Source organism: Petromyzon marinus, chromosome 9 (assembly GCF_048934315.1).
Source record: "Petromyzon marinus isolate PM22_M1 ecotype Great Lakes invasive population chromosome 9, UKy_Petmar_22M1.pri1.0, whole genome shotgun sequence".
NCBI lineage: Eukaryota > Metazoa > Chordata > Hyperoartia > Petromyzontiformes > Petromyzontidae > Petromyzon > Petromyzon marinus.
The window spans coordinates 8995403-9014645 of NC_133675.1; the positions used below are offsets into that span (position 1 = coordinate 8995403).

Here is a 19243-nt window from a genome sequence, read left to right on the forward strand (position 1 = left end):
CCCATGCTCACTCTTCCATAGAGTCCGACATGGTTAAGAATGGATAAAGAACCCCACAACATGGGAGAGGCCTTCATCAAATCCATAACTAGATTGACAAATGGCCGTATTTATAATAACGTATTGCATTAAGCATATATGCCAGCGTACATATATTATACCAATTTGTTGACTCAAGATTAGTTTGCATTTATAAAATTACATCAGTGTCTCACAACTGGTGTTAATTATACACATTTTTCTCTCGGTGTTCATGGAATTTTCACAGTGAGCATGACACACAAAGTAATTGCTCATGAGTAGCACAGCTGCGTTTTCTTTTGATGGCACTGCAGGGCATCCGTTGCATCAACACAGCGGTTCCACGGATATGCATTAAGACATGACCCTTGAAAATCATCAAGCCATACATTTCTAATTGCTGCTTTGCATTAGCTTTTATGTTTTATCGTAACATAAAGCAACATCAATAACACAGCTGCTGTTTGCTTGTGAAATAGACGTGCCATGCATCTGCAAACAATTTTCCATTTGATTGAAAATTAAAAATGCCTGGCAAATAGATATTTTCAGCACAGACAGGCAGCATGTTTACATTTCAAGACAGCATTTATTAGCATTGGCCAACAAATGAACGCCAATCAATGACATTTAAAGACGTTTTATGAAAGTTATTGGGAACAAAAAACAAGATGGATAATTCAGTCCAACTCATAAGCGTGTCATCGAACTCAATAAGCGCATTAAATCATCTTGCATTCTCCACGACAAAATAAAAATTAATATTTTTCCGACTAAGGCGAAACTATGCAATTATATTTTTTATGACATTTCCCAGATACATATTGTTGCATAACTTACAAAAGGGTTGTTCTCGTCGCTTAAATTGACCGTACATAATTACATGTGAAAAAAATTCGAGGGCACGGAAAAAAGCGCTCGTTCACACACCCACGTTCGCGCACCCACGTACGCGCAGCCGCATTCACGCACCCACGTTCGCGTACCCACGTTCGCGTACCCACGTTCACACACCCACGTACGCGCAGCCGCATTCACGCACCCACGTTCACACACCCACGTTCGCGTACCCACGTTCACGTACCCACGTTCACACACCCACGTACGCGCACTGGGAACTTCCTTTAAGTGTCCTCCAGCGAAACATCCTGCCATTCTGGAAGCAGAAGCAAAACACAATGAAGCCATATTTAAACAATTTAAATTATTATTATTTCTCTCCCCCCACCCCACCTCTTTTTATTTCAAATGGGCATAATAGCTTTGTGGATAATTGACAATTATGTTGGGACAAAAGATGTGCTGTAAAAATAACTCAAACAGCTTTGTGCTTCTAGATTTATTCAACATTTTCCCCTCTCTGTAATTAATTTCGTTGGAGCCCACTCACCATGCAGTAATTTATTGGGTTCCTCTTCACTTCTTGCCAAAACAGTCTATTTCCTACCATTGAGCGCTGTCTTAATGAGGGCTAATTGCCTGCTCACTGATAGCGCAAACGTAAATGGTTTAAATTCCAGCTGATAAAGCCTATGTATATCGATGCATGATTAAGAGGACCAGCAGGCACCTGATAGGATAAACATTACTCTGTGTTCAAAATATAGTTAATGCTCAACTTTATTGGCCTTTTGGTTACTACTAGTCCCTTTAAACCCTTCATAGCTCCTAAATTGTACACTGGGGGCCTTTTGAGAACATTTCTTAAAAGGCATGGGGTCAAAACAAACAGGATTTGGGGTTGACAGCTCTAGACATTGTCGTTCTAAGGCGTGTTCACAATGTCTAATAACAAGGCCAAGGCTTAGGCCTTTATTCCAGCCAAGGTCCTAACGTTTCACTTTTTAACACGGTTTCTCTTGCCGCTCACAAACATAGACAGTGGGTGGAAATATACTTTGGGAGGTGGGGTTGAGTGAAATAAAAACAACGTGGAGGGCTGAACTTGTTATAAATTAGTTAAGTGTGTAGTTTAATTTATGAGGGAAAGGAATGACTGAAGAGACGGGAAGGGCAGCTCTGCTATTCTGAGCAGAGCATGTCGAAGACTGACGAGCTCAAGGACACGGTATTCACCAATTGCGTCGGTCGACCGCTCGCTCTGCTCTTAGTGGCCTTGCTCTCTCTCTCGTGAAGCCCTGTTGCGAAAGGTGCTACTAAGTGGGCTGTGTTTAAAACACGAGCTGGCAAACGAGCTGCATAGTTGGGTCTCGCTTTCACTGTTGCAACGGCGTCCCTTGTTCCGTCTTCATCAAGTCACCTCAAGGAGCTCCGACGCTTGCAAAACCCATCCCGTGCCCGGGCAAGCTCAGCGCCCACAATCCTCCGCTGGATTCCCTCACCTCACCTCCTTCCCTTGGCTTCTCCGTTGGTCAGCAAAGAAGATCGCCCGCTGCGTGTGTCGCCGCATCTCCACTCCGGGTCGTCCACCGTGTCCCTCTCCACGCACTGCAAGCTCGTGGTAGAACTCTCTGCAGAGCCACTCACATTATCCTCCTTAACTACGCTAAGGACCGGGACAATCACCGCCAGGTGTTATTTGCTCGAGGCAGCCCCCGTCATCAAGAACGCCAGCCTGCCCACACATTAGCCAGCAAGCCGTTCGATCTACACTGACTATTAAGAGACACTGAGAGGCCCCGCCACCTCTCTCGCCGGGCACTCGAGTGACACTGAGCCCGCTCCGTGCCTTAGAGTCGTGGTCATTTATGTCCGTGAAATATTGCGCTAGTCATTGGAAACGAATCGTTCCTCTTTTCGTGAAAGTTGAAATAAATTTAGTTTCTTTTTTTTTTGTAGTACGTTATAAGGAAAAAGAGATAGAAAGAGGGCCACGTGGAAGAGAGAACTTGCGCAGGTTAATGACAACATTGAAGCTGTTCACAAACATTAAGTCTGCTTGTTCAGGGACGCGTCTCTCAAAGGTATGGCGGCCGATGGTCAAGAATAAGGACCGAGTAGCAACGAAGAGAAGATGCGCACCGAGGAGATGGATTATTGCATCCCAGCTTCGTGGAGGCCATTTGGGAAGGACTTTCTCCAACAGTGAACTGAACAGAGCTGATTGTGAGTCCGATGTAGCCCGCAGTGGTGTTGGTATATATATAAACTTTTAATGGTTCTGCAGTTTGCTGGACTGCATGAAAAAATGAGTCGGTCAAGCTCGCAGTACTTGTCGGAAACAGCTCTTTGTGATCTCGCATTGTGCCAGTGTGGTCAGCGTGTGCAGACCTTTTAAGGTAAAGGTTGCACTTACTCCACAGAAGAAGAAGAAGAAAACAAATCTAATTTTACTCCTTGCATGCAAAACCAAAAACATTGCCTTAAATGTTTAAATGTGCCAAACGTAGCGAGTAAAAAAAACAATTGTGTTTGTATGACATTTGTCTGAGTGGCTGCCAATAGGATGTTTAATTTTAATTTCGTGGTGCAGTTGAGAGAGCAAGCGGCAGTAGGCAATGTCCCTCGGCACTGAACATGTTTGGTGTTTGAGAAAAACAAAACCCGGAGAAAATGAACCTCGCTGACAAATGACTGCACGCCAGGGGGGACACACCTGGATGGTGCTGAGCGTTCATGCCTGACAGTCTGGCAAATACACAATCTTCAACATGGGCACAGACACAATCGTCAAAATCAGCAGCGATGAAGGTAGCCTTCAGAAAACGGGGAGCAGAAAATGCGGTGCCGTGTTGAGAGACAATACTCGAGTCAAACTTTGAGGTGAATTAAGTAATCATTTACAGCCCTTTGTCTCGTCACCGGACAGAGGTCTCCGCATTTTTTAGGCCACAGGAGTTGTCTGACCATACGTCATACTGGTTTGCGTGGATTGGTGAAGTGAGAGGCGGGAGCCATGATGAGTTCAGATATCACTCATCACTGAAATTATCTGCGGCTAGGAACTCCGCTCGCTAAGTGAATGATGCAGGCCGATAACAACTTGTTCACCACTCTACTGCCATATTGAAGCGTATGTCATCCAAGATCTATCCACTGCTGGATGAAGGCCTTTCCAAGCTGTTTGCCATCTCTCATGTTATTACGGATTTAAACCATCCAAACAAATAGATCCTGCGCACAAGCTGCTTTCATTACTCCAAACGTATTACACTGGATACAAAACCTGTAATGTGATGTCCATTTGTTACCGGGTATTACACGCTGTCGTGCTGATACAAAGTGCATTGTTCAATTATGTGAGCAAGCAATGCATTTGAAGGGTGTAAAAATAGTTGATGCAATTGTGTAGCAATTACCGCTCGAGACAATTTAATGAAGAAGTTACTTTTAAAGCATATCATCAGTTGCAATATTCGTGATTAATGGGAGCACTTACATAAATGCGTTTTGTTAAGTTTTGATAATGGAAAACCCCAGCATCGGCCCTGTGATAAAAAAATAAATAATTTTCCATTTGAAAGTAGAAGCAGAAAGATAATTCACTTTGATTGAGTCCTTGCATGTGTTTGTGTGGGTGCCATGTAAAAGGCACAAGTCTGCATCATTCGCGTACCCTATGCACTTCGCCTACGGATGTCATTGTTCGTCTTTGCGAGTGATTATTGGGGGGGGGGGGGATGATTAATACAACGTGCACTATATAAAAGCCCGGTTGATGGAATCTCTTCCATCTGCACACACACGCACGCCGACGCACTGCAGGCACGGTGGCTGGGTGCACCGGCCACATAGAAAAGGGCACAGTGACACAAATGATCAGCAGCCACTCGTTGCAGAAAGGTGGCTGAAGGTACAACGCATGTGTTGCACGTCGGGGTCCCTCGCCAATCGCCCCATGGTCATCATACTCATCCGTGATCAATCCGCTGCTGGATGAAGGTTTCCCCAACCATTATCATTTCTCACGGTGCCGTAATGCAATAATCCACCAAGCACCAGCACATGAGCCGATTTCATAGTTTTGTTTACTCGGTGGACGTCCTGTCGTGGACACCGATTCTTTCTTGGCTGCCACTACATCATTATTTTTAACATAGTAAATAAGCAGACCATATCTGTCAATTCCGAATACAAAATATTATTGAGTCACATGAAAAAATTAATTCAGTGTCTCATTGGCAAAGTTCGACTTGCTCGCACAAACCCTGGTGAACTGTCAGATGTTTACAGGAAAGGATCCTCTGTTTTACATGGATAGTAGTTAGATTGTTCTTGATCATCTGGCATCATTCCTTCTCAGCAACGTGTCGTGCTGAAGGCCACTTGGCTTAACAGTTTGAATGATGTCATGAACCTGTGTATGTCCTCTCATTCATGTATTCCTCCTACAGTGTCTCAATGCAATTTTAAGCATGCGCTTGTCCACGCTACTTTGCCCACTTTTGAATTGATGTTCCATGCAATAGTTAATTCAAAGTAGTAATTCAAAATGTACACTTAAGAAAACATAACCCACCTCCACCACAGCTCTGCTCTTTCATAATAATATAGGACATTGGAATCTATGTTACCATCTACTACAGCCTATCTGTTGAAGCAAACATATCTTACTGCAGTCAAAAATGGCAATGCCCAAGGCGTTGTTAGATGTTTTAATTTTGTAAATTGCATCTACAGCTTGCCCAGCACAACAAAAATATTCCATCCCAGCGCATTTTGTTAAATGAGATATATTTGCTTGAAATATGGAAGAGGCCACCAATCGAATGCATAATGTTCTTGAATAAATGTGTTTTAGGAAGCCAAATAGACGCATGAAGCTTTAAAGGGGCGGTAGCCTTGATTTGAGAATTAAAACTACACCATTTATTTTAGATGTAAATAACCCATAATAGCATGAAGAAACGTAATTTGTTAATTTACTTGCTGCGTCAATGTTGGGCTTTATAGAATACTAGAAAGGAATCCAAAACAGTTTCTGAATATGGTTACAATTTAAAATATTCAAAAGTCCACCACCTTTAATGGCAAAAAAGTTATTGAGAAATCCACAACATTTTTTTTACTTTTGAGTCTGCCCTTCAGAGGGTTCCCTGTTAATGCATTTCTCGGGGTGTAAAAACACTACTTACAAAATCAGCGCTCCAAGTGTGGACGCATAGCAATTAACACAGCACTTTTTTTTACACAACAAAAATAATCAACGCATTCGGCAATAACACTGCCCTCAATCGAACACATACAATAAGATGACGTTTTGGCCAAAAGCCATTGTTCATAACAGACAGATGGAAGGGCCATTGCCTAAAACGAAGCCTCTTTTTATTTCTTTCTTTCTTTTAAGGCGGTGTGTGCCGAGTTTTATTTTTTTTTACTTGTGCTTGTGCACCGCTGCCAATGCAGTATCGAAAAAAAATTCTTACACCGCCGTCGAGTTTGCTAAGGCTGTACCGTGCGTTGTTCGGCACGATGTCCGACGTTGCGCTGCATGTGCTGCTGGGAGCTTCTTCAGCAATAATAGCTGAGTTCGACGCTGCTCAGAACACCAACACCAAGCTCTTTTGAACTCGGAGCAATTAAACAAGAGACAGCCTTAGTTTGCGACGATGTTTCCCCTTCCTTTTAAAACGACGCCGAGTTGATCTGTGCACGAGGTGATGGTCACGTAAGCAGGCGAGCGGTCGGTGGGTGGCGATCGCGTGACAAACATCACGAGTCATCGCCAATGTTCGCTCACTGACCCCTGCAAAGCCACGGACGCTCTCCCCACGACGTCTGTTGCTTCACAAATGAATCGCACTGCACAGAAGAGAGACTCGCCCGAGTCACAAAAAGGGGGGTCTCTTCGAGGGGGGGAGGAAGTTGTTATTTTAAATAGAGGGAGGTGGGTGGGATGGTGTGACATAATGCGAAATCGTGCTCATGTACTACACGCTTTTCAGCATGCGTTGTATTCGGACGTATTGAATTACCGGTATGGGAGCCGACTGCCAGCGAAAGCTGAGAACAAAACAGGTTTGTGCATTTTACTCTGACGTTGTTTTCTCCCGAGTTGTTCGGCAACCCCGCGTGAGTCACCTTCCCTAATGTCGACGCAACTTTGTACGGTGCAAACAACTGCACTGCAGTTGGGCATCGTATTTTTATTATTTTGTACGAACGTCATTAGTTCCCACCACCGGGTGCGGACGGAGGATACGAAACGCACCGACGGACGCACTCGGCCAACGGGATCGGACAGAGACGCTTTCGAACGGCAGCGGTTAAGCAGACGTTCCCGACGGTTGTGAAGACTGCGAACAGCACCCCGTCACCACGTGCAGCAGTCTGCGTGGTGTTGCCTGTGGTTGGCAAGGTGCATCCCCGCTGTTGCGAACTCTCGCAACCATCGCTCGATCTGCCCATATCGTGGTTTTGTTTCGGTTACTCGTAGACTACATCTTGACTTACAGCTTTCGTGACTGCAGGAATTCAAAGAACCATCTACGCGACTTTACCGAAAGAACCAAAGAATACTCGTAGACTTTTGTCTGCCACGTTCTGTTTTGTGTATACTCTTGCCTTGTCCTATTCCAGCGCCTCGAGGTGCCTAAATGTCTTTACGCGCTCACCTTGCAACCACTTCTCGCGGAAGAAGTCCAGCAAACGTGCGTATTACTCGAGTGCACTTTTTGTTGCAAACAAAACATGAATAATTTGTGATGGGTTGTTTACGTACATCGGACTGCTGGATGAAACTTTTACCCAAGTTGATCAGCTTGCGTCGAAGGTTGTGTCCATAACTGGTTTAGTTATCACTCGCCACTGATGTTAGCCGTGGTCAGGAATCGGTTGAAGAACTCAGGTTGCCGGACTAATAGCGACAGTGCGCTAACCGCTGTCCCACCACTCCATCTCTCCTATAATGCACAATACAGTATAAACATCTGACTAAAGGCCGAAACTTTCTTTGATCCACTGAAAGCAAACAGCACACACGTTAAACGGGTTAAGTACGCTGAAAAGTTTAAGCGCGGAATACGCAATTAGATTATGCGTATCGCGAACATCGCTGCCCTTCAAATATTTTCACGCAAAACGCTCTCGGCGCAGTAAGTGGGTGTCTACAAGTTACACTCGCACACTAACAAATACCGCATGGGCAGGATAAACGAGCGGCGTTTATCGTACGCGGGCGTTGTGCTGTTGAGAAACGCTTTTGCGTAAACGCCACTCTCGTTGCGCGCAAAATACACGAACGCGTGCACCCATCAACAGTCAACCCATGCCACACCGCACCAGTGTCTTGACAAACAATACGAGTTAATTATAAAGCGCAGCGCTTAAAAACATGAGCGCGTCAATTGTCGCGCATTGAGAGCGCGGATATCCGCGCTTTGTCTCCAAGGGCCGAGGAATGGTTGGTGGTTGACTCCAGAGGATTTGTGGTCGATGGACAACGTCGTTCAGCACGTACGAGCGGCTCACCTCCCCCCCCCCCGTCTGTGTGCTCTCGTATTGACCATAAAGCTCGGAGGGAAGACGCGCACAGATTCGATGGTGGAAGAGGGGGGGGGGCAGTTACGTGCCCGTAACGACTGAAGGGGTTACTTTGGTTTACTGTGAAATAGGGGAAGAGGAGAGGGAGGTGGTGGAGGGCGGAAGGGGAGGATGGTGGGGGGAGGACGGTAGGGGAGGAGGAGGTTGTGGTGGGTGGGGGGGAGGTCTGGGAACGAGTGGCTGAGAATGGAGATGTGGGAAGGGCCTTCCGGCCCCAGTGTTTTAAAATGTGCTTGTGGCCGCGCGAGCGCACACAGCAGCGGTCCGTGGGTACACGAACGACGCGAGTCGGAGCTGCGCTGCATGGGAGTAAGAGGAGGAGGAAGGCGACGGGAGGAGGTGAAAGGGGGAGAGGTGACGCAGCCCATTTTCTCACGCCTCAAGTTCCAGGCACCTGGTGAGCGCAACGCCCTTCCCTTATGTCTATTTGGACAGCGGTACGCCGGACAACACGACTATTGCACAAACAAGTGCAGAACGCGCCTCGCGCTCCGAGAGGTATTTCATTTATCGACAGCCTTTCGGCGTTTCGAATGGAGTTATGAACTCGTTTCGTCACGGTAGTAGCAGCATCGGCAGAGAACTATCGCTATGGTTCGACACCGGACACGTGCAACAAATTCAAGTTGATGTGACGAGCAGCCTGTAGTGACGTGTCGGCGTTGTTAGTAGGGCTGCAACATCGGCTGCTTCTAGAGCGCATTCATCACGCACTGCTTTGCCCCATGAGTCAAACTCCAACAAGCGCTGCGACTCCGCGCCCTGCACAACCAAGATGCAGAACATGAGCGGCCCGGCGGCTGCGAGGTCAACTCTGCTCAGCCCGTACACCGCCTTCAACTTCACCCTCGCCGAGCCCGAGAACGTCAACGGCGCGACCAACTCGTCCAACGGGACCGACGAGAAGTTGGGCTGGGAGTACTCGGTGCTGGCGGGGCTCGGCTTGTCGAGCCTGGTGCTCATCCTCGTCTTCGCCACGGTGTTCGGCAACTGCCTGGTCATCATCGCCGTCCTCACGCGACCTTCGCTCAAGGCTCCCCAAAACCTGTTCCTCGTGTCGCTGGCCACCGCCGACATCTTGGTGGCGACTCTCGTGATCCCGTTCTCGCTCTTCAACGAGCTCATGGGCTACTGGTATTTCGGGCGCGTGTGGTGCGAGATCTACCTGGCGCTCGACGTCCTCTTCTGCACGTCGTCCATCGTGCACCTGTGCGCCATCAGCCTCGACCGCTACTGGTCCGTGTCGCAGGCGGTCGAGTACAACATCAAGCGCACGCCGCGCAGGATAAAGCGCATCATCGTGATCGTGTGGTTCATCGCCATCGCGATCTCTCTGCCACCGCTCATCTCCATGAACCAGAAGAACCGGCAGCAGCAGGAGGAGGTGGGTCGGCCCAACTGCGAGCTCAACACGAACACCTGGTACATCCTGGGCTCGTGCATCGGCTCCTTCTTCGCGCCCTGCCTCATCATGGTGCTGGTGTACGCGCGCATCTACCACCTCGTCAAGTGGAGGGCCGCAAAGCTGCGGCGAGACAAGGAGGCGCCCATCACGTCGTGCCGACCGATGGAGTCCATCAGGATGAGCGAGGTAAACGGAAACGGCGGTGGAGGAGGCGGAGGCGGCGGCGGCGGCGAGGGGAATGGCAACGGAGAAAAGAACTGCAACGGCGCCGGAGACAAGTCTCGCCATCATCCTCATCATCATCCTCCTTCTCATCATCATCCCGAGGTGGACGTGGAGGAGACGTCGGTGTCTTCTGACAAGAACGAGCGGAGGAGGGACGGCGACTCGGCGGGCGCAAAGGCGAGCAGGAAGCCGTGCTCGCCGACCAAGGACGACTACAACCCTGAGATGGAGATCCTGGAGAGGCAGAACAAAGCGCGCGAGCGTAGAAAGATAGCGCAGGCGAGGGAGCGGCGCTTCACCTTCGTGCTGTCCGTGATGATCGGCGTCTTCGTCATCTGCTGGTTCCCCTTCTTCTTCACGTACAGCCTCTCCGCGCTCTGCAGCCCCGAGTCCTGCGCGATCCCCGAGACCCTCTTCAAGTTTTTCTTCTGGTTCGGTTACTGCAACAGCTGCCTCAACCCCGTCATCTACACGGTGTTCAACAGGGACTTTCGGCGCGCCTTCAAGAAGATCCTGTGCATGCAATTCCACGCGTCCTTTTAGGCGACGCAAAAGCAAACAAACTGTCGTGACTCCGCTTAATATGTTTCTCACGAACAATACATTTCAATCGAGGCAACATGCGAACGGCTTGATTTCAAAATGGACAAAATTAATGGTGAGTTGCGTATTTTATGAGTCTGGAATACATCGTGGGCATTTGATTTCTGCTTCAGCGGCCGTACAGGTAGTTGTTACACCACGAGTATGGAACGGAAGTGGGGAGAGAGAAAAAAAGTTGTAATCGATTTGCCAGACACGCCTTCATTGTCAGTCGCAGGAAAGATTGACGGACAGAAAATGCTTTTCCTTTTGAGAACCTACCGATACATGCCCACGTACGTACATACGCGGGCACACAGGGTTGGTTATTCACAAGTCGGGAAACAATAGGGACCCCCCCCAGCATCACTGCAAGGAATATCTGCTCACATTAAGCACGCGACTGCGGTGGTTGGGTGAAATGCGCTTTTGAAAGGTGGAGGACCGGAATATTGTGTCGACAAGACGTCACTTGCTGCTATTCTTGGACATTCTGCTGCGGTGATGTCCTTGAGCTCCGCAATTGTCGAGGAAAGTTTTCCGAAGCACAGATGCGCTCCACGTAATAGGAAACAATGCAGTTAGAATCTGGAGACCCTGGGAAGCGGGGGGGGGTGCGCTCGCGGTTGCATTGAGTGTTTGCTATTTTTTGTCTCTGATCTCTCATCACCCAAGTGTAATTCCCGTGGAATTGTTCTTTCAAGCCAGCAACTAACCCACCTCTCCAAAGCGTCTCCTGTTCCCATTATTCCTGGCTTTTTTGAATGCACAAATACAACCGTATTCTTTGTAACTGGCGTCACTAACCGTATTTTTTTATCTTGTTTTGTTTTGAGAAACGGGGCGCTGTCTTTGTTTCAAAACCTTGGCTCTGTGGCTCGGTATATTTGTATGCTTTGCGGTGTGATTGAATCGATATATCAACATTTTTCTCGACGTGCTTAGCTTGAGTCAAGAATCAATGTCGATAATTAAACCGCCGGCGAGCGAGTGCCGCACCCTTTGTTTTGTTAACATTTTATTTTACACTATTTGCCCATCATTCGGGAATGCTCAATCGAGTAATGCGTGGTGATGGAATCAAATAGCCACATTTTATCATCATCGGTTTAATATGTGGAGTTGTTGCATTGTTCTGATGTTTGTAATGTGGAGGTAGCAATTTGCTATCTTTTGTAGCACATACAGATGTGTGATAAATAAGTTATTTCATTAACTGTTGTTGTGGTGAGATGACCGATATTGAGAAACTGGTTATTTTTTTAGCTCCCTCTTTGTTGTTGTTTTTTGTATTCAAACCATTATTGTGCCAAACAAACACATTGTTTTAAATGCTTACTTTTAAACAGCAAAGAAAATGTTTTGTTTTATTTATTGCTTGAATATTTTTTTCGTGTAATTTATTTAGTACAAAAAAATCCGCATCTAGGATTTCATAATTATACTATTGTATTTAAATTTATTTTAACGGATTATAAAGTTGTTCCTCTTTTAGCGATTTCTTAATTGATCTGTACTTTGGTGTCGCCGTGACATCTTAGATATGGGTTCTACCCATCCAGCTGAACTTAAGCCAAGAGTGTCGACTGTTGCCATAGAAGCGGTGTGTTATCTATAGCTTTTGGCTGCAGTGGCGAGTCCATCATAACATTGTGGGGACGTGGGTGGGTCCATTCTAATCGCAAAAACCTCACCCCAGCCAAAATATACCCATGCATGGTAGGCGGCTTCGGGGAGGGTTTAATTCAGCAGTGGATTGACCATAGCTGATGATGGTGACAGGTACAACACGTCCAGCCAGCCCGTTTGTCATTCCACTGCTGGATAAAACCCTCCTCCACACCATGTGTGTCATGTGGGTTAGTTTGCCATAGTTTGTCAGACTGGTCAGTGCGAGTTGGTGAAGGCGGGGAGAATAGATATGGGAGCATATAAGTAGCCGCCTATCAGAACCCAAGCGTGCATGGTGATCACCCGTCCAGGAACTACTCAAGCTCAAACCTTGGTCTGAAGAGGTCGTAATACACAGGGTCATTGGCTTATAAGCTATTCTTGATTGCAATGCAGTGTAATATTATTTATGTACCCAGGAAAGCCCCAATGAGTCTGTAAGATGTTTTCTTTCATGAGGGTCATGCTGCTTGTTCTGTTTTACACTTCTTTGGAAGTGTTAGAACATTTAAAGTGCGTAGAAAATAATGCATACATTTGAGAGGGTAAAGCAAACGATCTACTCAGATAGCCCAAACGTATACATATAATCAAGGCTTATTTCCCCGCTGAGTGTTTTCCGGGTCGCTGGTAGACTGGAGTAGGTTGCAGGACTAGTAACCCAGGCCATAGCGAGGAGTATACTGGATATGGTATGCCGGGTGCATGCACGTTTCCTGCGCCGCAGACTTGGACATATATTAAGACATTAAACCTCGTGTATAATAATTTTCGTACGTCTCTAGAGCAGTCTGCAAGCACGGGAGGCCTCCCAGCAGCCGGGGTTCCCACTGGAGAAAAGGAGAAAAAAAACCCCTAGTCGTCCTCAGGCCAGAGCAGATGAGTACCACCCAAGGTAGCAAAATATCAGTCGTACCGATTTATTGTATTTTTATGGCCAGTAAGAGTGAACGATTGATAACCCTACTCACTTTAAATGGCTATCGGATAATTCACTATTTGATCATATAATACATTGGATCCACTCAAGTTATGCCACCGCAGGTGAAACGGACTGGTGAAATATTTGGTCTGGGCTCATGGGCTACACGTGGGATAAGGTGTTGGTCGGCAAACAAAAGAAGCCTTGCCACGTGCGGTTTATTGGTCGTCCACTAAGCGATGGGTTTATCAAGAGTGTATTTGTGGCCATGAATCACTCTCGAGGAATTTGAGTGACCGGGAAATGAAACTGCATAATGCGCTCCATACAATGCATCTTGCGGAATGCAATTTGCTCTTCTCATTGTCTCATCTTTGCTTCTATGGATGTTACATCAGCCAGCGTGCATGCATTTGTTCTCACTGTGCTCTGCGTATATGAGAGTAGTGCTACGACTGCCTGTGTCCTGAGAGATGGATGAATCTTGTTTTACATTTTACTTTTGCACTCTCTATTGTATGAATAATTGCCGTCCCCCTTTGCCTCTTCAATTACCGATTAAGTACCTAGAATATGCGATTAAGTACCTAGAATATGCGAGGGCTTTACTCTGGGAACAGTGGCTCGCATCGTTTTATTGTGAGTTTTCGTTCAAGAGGCAGAGGGCGCGCCCATGCCGAAAGGGGCGCAGGGAAGAAGTTTTGCCCTCGTTGCCAGAATTTCAAAGCGGCCGATGTACACCAGACACTTTTTTATATATTCAAACAAATGTAATGGCTAGGTGGATTGTTTACATCGCAGGATCACAATAGATGCCAGCGTCTTGGAGAGGCCATCATCCAGTAGTGAATTGGCCATGGCTGTTGATTATTACTACGTAATCTTATTTTAGAATTGTCTTTCTTGACACTCCACGGGTGTGGGTATCAAAGTGAATTCTGTTTCCCAAAATTAGTTACTTTGAATAAAAATTCCGCCCCCCCCCCCCCCTCTGGATTGATCATGTGAGGGCACCGCTGCATAGAAGTACAGTATAGCCAAATAACTAGTAGCTTAAGAGTGTGTTTTCATTTTACGTTCTGGCCTGACATCAGAAGCAGTTACCTGCTCGGGCAACTTTGGGTAAGCTTTCAATACCTGGATGGAGAATAACTGAACGCGCCCCACTGATCAAATTCTCTTGCTGTCTAAATATTTACAGTTTAATTTTTATTTGTGAAGGGTGTTGTGGAGATACGAGAGACAGGAGGATATTTTTAATGTGTCCACAAAAGTCTCAAACAGAACCGCAGTAAAATACAATTAATCAAAACGTTACAAATTGAGAGTGTCTGGGTAGCTTTTTTTTGCAAATTATCCTATCCATGTTTATTTTTTTAGAAAACCCTTAACCAAAATAGGCGTCCAAGTATTATGTAAAGTACAACTGAGGAGACTTGAAGTTCAGTGTTGAATGATGTGTGGGAAAAATAGCCATTACTCTCGTGCCAGAAATGTCAACAGCCATGAATTATATTCTTGGTTTTTTCGGTAAAGTCACGTTGAAGGGAAACAATAAAATAATAATATATATATAAAACAATAAAATTCTCATGACGTTTCGACTGCAACACAAGCAGTCATTATCAGGTGTGAAAACCAACGGCAAGAACAAATGTCGTGAGAATTTTATTGTTTTATATATATTTTATTATTTTATTGTTTCCCTTCAACGTGACTTTACCGAAAGAACCAAGAATATGAATCGCTGCGGTCACGAAAGCTTTAAGCCATGAATTAGGTTGGGAAAATAGGGAGTTGTCTGGGTGTGTCCTCAGAGGCAACAAATTGTGAAAAAAAAAATCCGCATTCCAATTGTTTGGGACTTGCACCCCAAGTAAACGATTGTTTACTTTGAAAATTACCTTTTTTTCCCAGAGTGTTCTTGGTGTTCCACTTTCACATTCAATTGCACCATCATTGTTAAGGCCCTCCATGGCAGTTGTCACCCAAAATGTAAAGCACACGGTGTATGTTTAAAAAACGAGCTGTGCCTTGTGAATAGATATTGAATATATTTGTTGTTGGCAAATTAAATAAACATTGCAAGATGAAAGCACCAGCATGTGGAGTCTTGATTGTCCAATTAATAGTTTATGTACAGTTTGAATTTGTTTTCATATCATGACTGTAATTCATTTCAATTTCCACGTATAATTTAAAGGCCCTTAATTAACCTACCGCTGTTGAAGGCCTATCCACGCTGTCGTTTGTGGACATTCTTTGACCATACTTCACCATGCTGGTGAGTGCAGGTTGAAGGTGGGCTATTCAGAACTGGTTCAGATATCACTCGTCTCTGTTGTTGGGAAAAGAACGCAGGTCACGAGATACGTAGCGTAGTCTGCTAACCGTTTCATTTAGATGGAATGTAATATTAACTTTTTTTTATTATTTTTTTAAGCACATTGACATGTTGCTTTTGATTATCAAGTTCAGTTTTACAAAATTAATCCAACCTGCATTGGTTCGCATCTTTATTTCAGAACTTTTGATTCACGATTTTCCTTCAGTAATTGCCGTATGTGCAGTTGTGTCCTTCCAACATATTTTTTTTAAACAAACTTATTGTAGATGACTTGTTTTGCTCACAGTTATCTTGAACCTTCATTTGCAGCCTTGTTAAAATTCTTCAAACATTTCTCGTATTTTATTTTCATTCTAATGATATCATCAGCAAATGTGAGAATTTTCTACCACCAATATTGGTTTCTTTTGGGGGTTAAATCGTCGGTAAAATGTCAATTTTGATGGTATAATGAATGGATTGGCTTTGTCACGTGGCCGAGTGTTAGAGTTAAACAACTGACTTACATATGCGATGCCGAACCCACCGGACCCCACTTATGAATACAAATCTGAGAGAGTTAATGTTTCCTCCATTTATGTTTATGTCTTTATTTCCAAAATCCAATTTTATGAAAATATATCCGAAGTCACTGTGAATAGCCTTGGTGAGAACGTATCTCCTTGTCTGACTCCCTGTGACATGTTACTTTATTCAATTTGTATTCCTTTCCTCAGGCAATCTCATTGTAGCCGTTCCATCCTTGAAAATGTTTCTTTTTTATCATGACAAATGAATTGGAGACATGGACAATGACATAGAAAATGTAACAAAGGCTGAAAAGTTTCAAATAGGGCATGGAGAGGACTTACCTTGAGAGAACAGAAAAGAGGACCACATGGAAACAGAAGTGGGCTTGAGCAGAACTCATTGCTAGAGGTGACGATTGCAAATGGCTGAGACTCGTGACAGAGTGTCAGTCAAAGGAGGGAACTCTCTCAAGAGTATGAGCGGCACAGAGATGCATTGAATAGATGAGCTCACCAGCAGGAGCTGCATGGATCGTTGGATCGCAACACCGTGAGGGTTGGCGATAACTTGGGGAAGCCTTCATCCAGCAGCGATTGAATGATGTCTGATGATGATGATGATGACATCGATAGGGAAAGCTTCACTGCTCAGGTGAGCAAGATAAGCTTGATTTAATAACAATAGGGTTTTTCCCCTTTTATCTGGCAACAAAACTGAAACCTTTTTACAAGGATTCATGTCTGCATTAACCACAATACTTGCAGTCAAAATGCAAAAAAACATACTATGATAATATATGCATTGTCCTTGAAACTGATTGGTCCACACCAAGGGATGGCTTTCGATTGAGCCTCGACTCAATTGTTGCTCGACCAGATGACGCCAAAAGGCGTACTCGTACGCCTTTTGGCGTCATCTGTACTCGTACGCCTTTTGGCGTCATCTCGTACGCCTTTTGGCATCATCTGGTCGACACCAATTGGGTCGAGGCTCAAAAGAAAGCCGTCCCTTGGTGTGGACCAATCAGTTTCAAGGACAATGCATATATTATCATAGTATGTTTTTTGTTTGCATTTTGACTGCAGGTATTGTGGTTAATGCAGACATGAATCCTTGTAAGAAGGTTTCAGTTTTGTTGCCAAAAAAAAGTGGGAAAACCCTATTATTACATTTTGGTACTGGCAAAGGAGGTCTAATGATGTAGAAGCTTGATTTAGTTTAGTTAAATGTCTACAGGTCTCTTTGCCTTGGCAACCAAAATGTTTGCGCACTTGGCGTGCAATGGCCCTTGAGCTGACATTGCTGGCGCAGTTTTGTATTGCAAGGTTCACCGTTTCCATTCCACTTTAAAAAAAAAAACAGGCATAAAATCATACTGTTGCCACGATAATGAAATCACTAAATAAATTCAGTCTAATGTGCAAAGCCACACACAAAAAAAACCTCAATCTCCCTGTCCATTGCCCTCCTTTTTTCCCTTTTCTCTGTCGCTGGTCAAATAAATGCTTTACATCAAAGTGGCCTCTGGTTTGTGTACGTCGCAATAAGATATCCTCTCCTCGCTGGAAAAGCAGCATCATTTCTTCCAGATCTGACGTCGCCCCGAATGCATATATATATCTGCGCACGGACGAACCATCTCCACATCGACCTCAAGCAGGACTGGGGGGGGGGGGGGGGGGTAAATTTACGGCCAACGACCATACGAGAAGTATCACTTCAAACGATATGTATTAATCGTTGCAAGCATCTTAGCTGCAATAATTGGGGTACTAGAGTTGGGGGCGGGATTTTTAACCTGGCAGCATCCTGTTTTTAGCGTCCTTTCGTCACGTCTGTGACTGCTGCGAGGGCTTATCATTTCTCGATTGATGCACCGGTAATTGCGTTATTATAGCATAGCGCAAAAGTGTGTGTTTATTGTGCTGTCTGCCAAACGTGTCCGAACGTACATTTTTGCCGAGTAAAGGAAAAGGTCCCATACCCCTGGCACGAAAGGTCAAGGGCTAAGCTCGGCAGCCTGGAGTTGGGATCAGAGGCCACAAATTTATTAACCCAAATCTGCTGCTCTGCAGTGTAAGCTGTGAACATTGGAGCGGTTGCTTTATCCCATATTACTTTGGCTCTGTGGTTATAAAAACAACTGTGCAAAGAATACAAATACATTAAGGCCGAGAGGACAAGAACACTAAATGTACACTAAAATAGTGCTGAGCTGCTGAATCTATACAAATAAAGACCTGAATCTGTAGGTGTCAACAACCTCCAGGGTACTTCCCGACAAGATCCAAAGCTGAAATTTGGTACATAGGTAGCTTTAAAACACAAACAACAGAAACAATCTGAAAATACGAGATTTTTTTTATTTTAAGGCCCCCAAATCTCCATTTTAAGTGCCCCACAAACATGTTTGTGCGTGTCATTCAAAACCCGTTCAAAACATAAGATTGCGGGTTTTTTTCCGTTGATAGAGCGTTAAACGGCAAATTAAATTAGAGCCAGAACCTTTCGGATTAAATCGGTTTTGAACGAAAAAAATACGCATTATATGATGTTCAGATCTGAATAATTCGAAAACGGTAAAAAATAGGAGCATTTTAATGAGGGAAATAAGTATTTGACCCCCTCTCAATCAGAAAGATTTCTGGCTCCCAGGTGTCTTTTATACAGGTAACGAGCTGAGATTAGGAGTACACTCTTAAAGGGAGTGCTCCTAATCTCAGCTTGTTACCTGTATAAAAGACACCTGTCCACAGAAGCAATCAATCAATCAGATTCCAAACTCTCCACCATGGCCAAGACCAAAGAGCTCTCCAAGGATGTCAGGGACAAGAATGTAGACCTACACAAGGCTGGAATGGGCTACAAGACCATTGCCAAGCAGCTTGATGAGAAGGTGACAACAGTTGGTGCGATTATTCGCAAATGGAAGAAACACAAAAGAACTGTCAATCTCCCTCGGCCTGGGCCTCCATGCAAGATCTCACCTCGTAGAGTTGCAATGATCATGAGAACGGTGAGGAATCAGCCCACAACTACACGGGAGGATCTTGTCAATGATCTCAAGGCAGCTGGGACCATAGTCACCAAGAAAACAATTGGTAACACATTATTAGAC

General features: G+C 45.1%; 1 protein-coding gene across 1 annotated transcript; it reads left to right on the forward strand.

The window, feature by feature from the left end:
* The first annotated feature begins 8649 nt into the window (after positions 1–8649).
* On the forward strand, positions 8650–15363 carry LOC116940578 (alpha-2C adrenergic receptor). The gene has a single exon (XM_076065887.1). It carries the CDS (start codon positions 9239–9241, stop codon positions 10634–10636), a length of 1398 nt encoding a protein of 465 aa, XP_075922002.1. The 5' UTR covers positions 8650–9238; the 3' UTR covers positions 10637–15363.
* The last annotated feature ends 3880 nt before the right edge of the window (positions 15364–19243 follow it).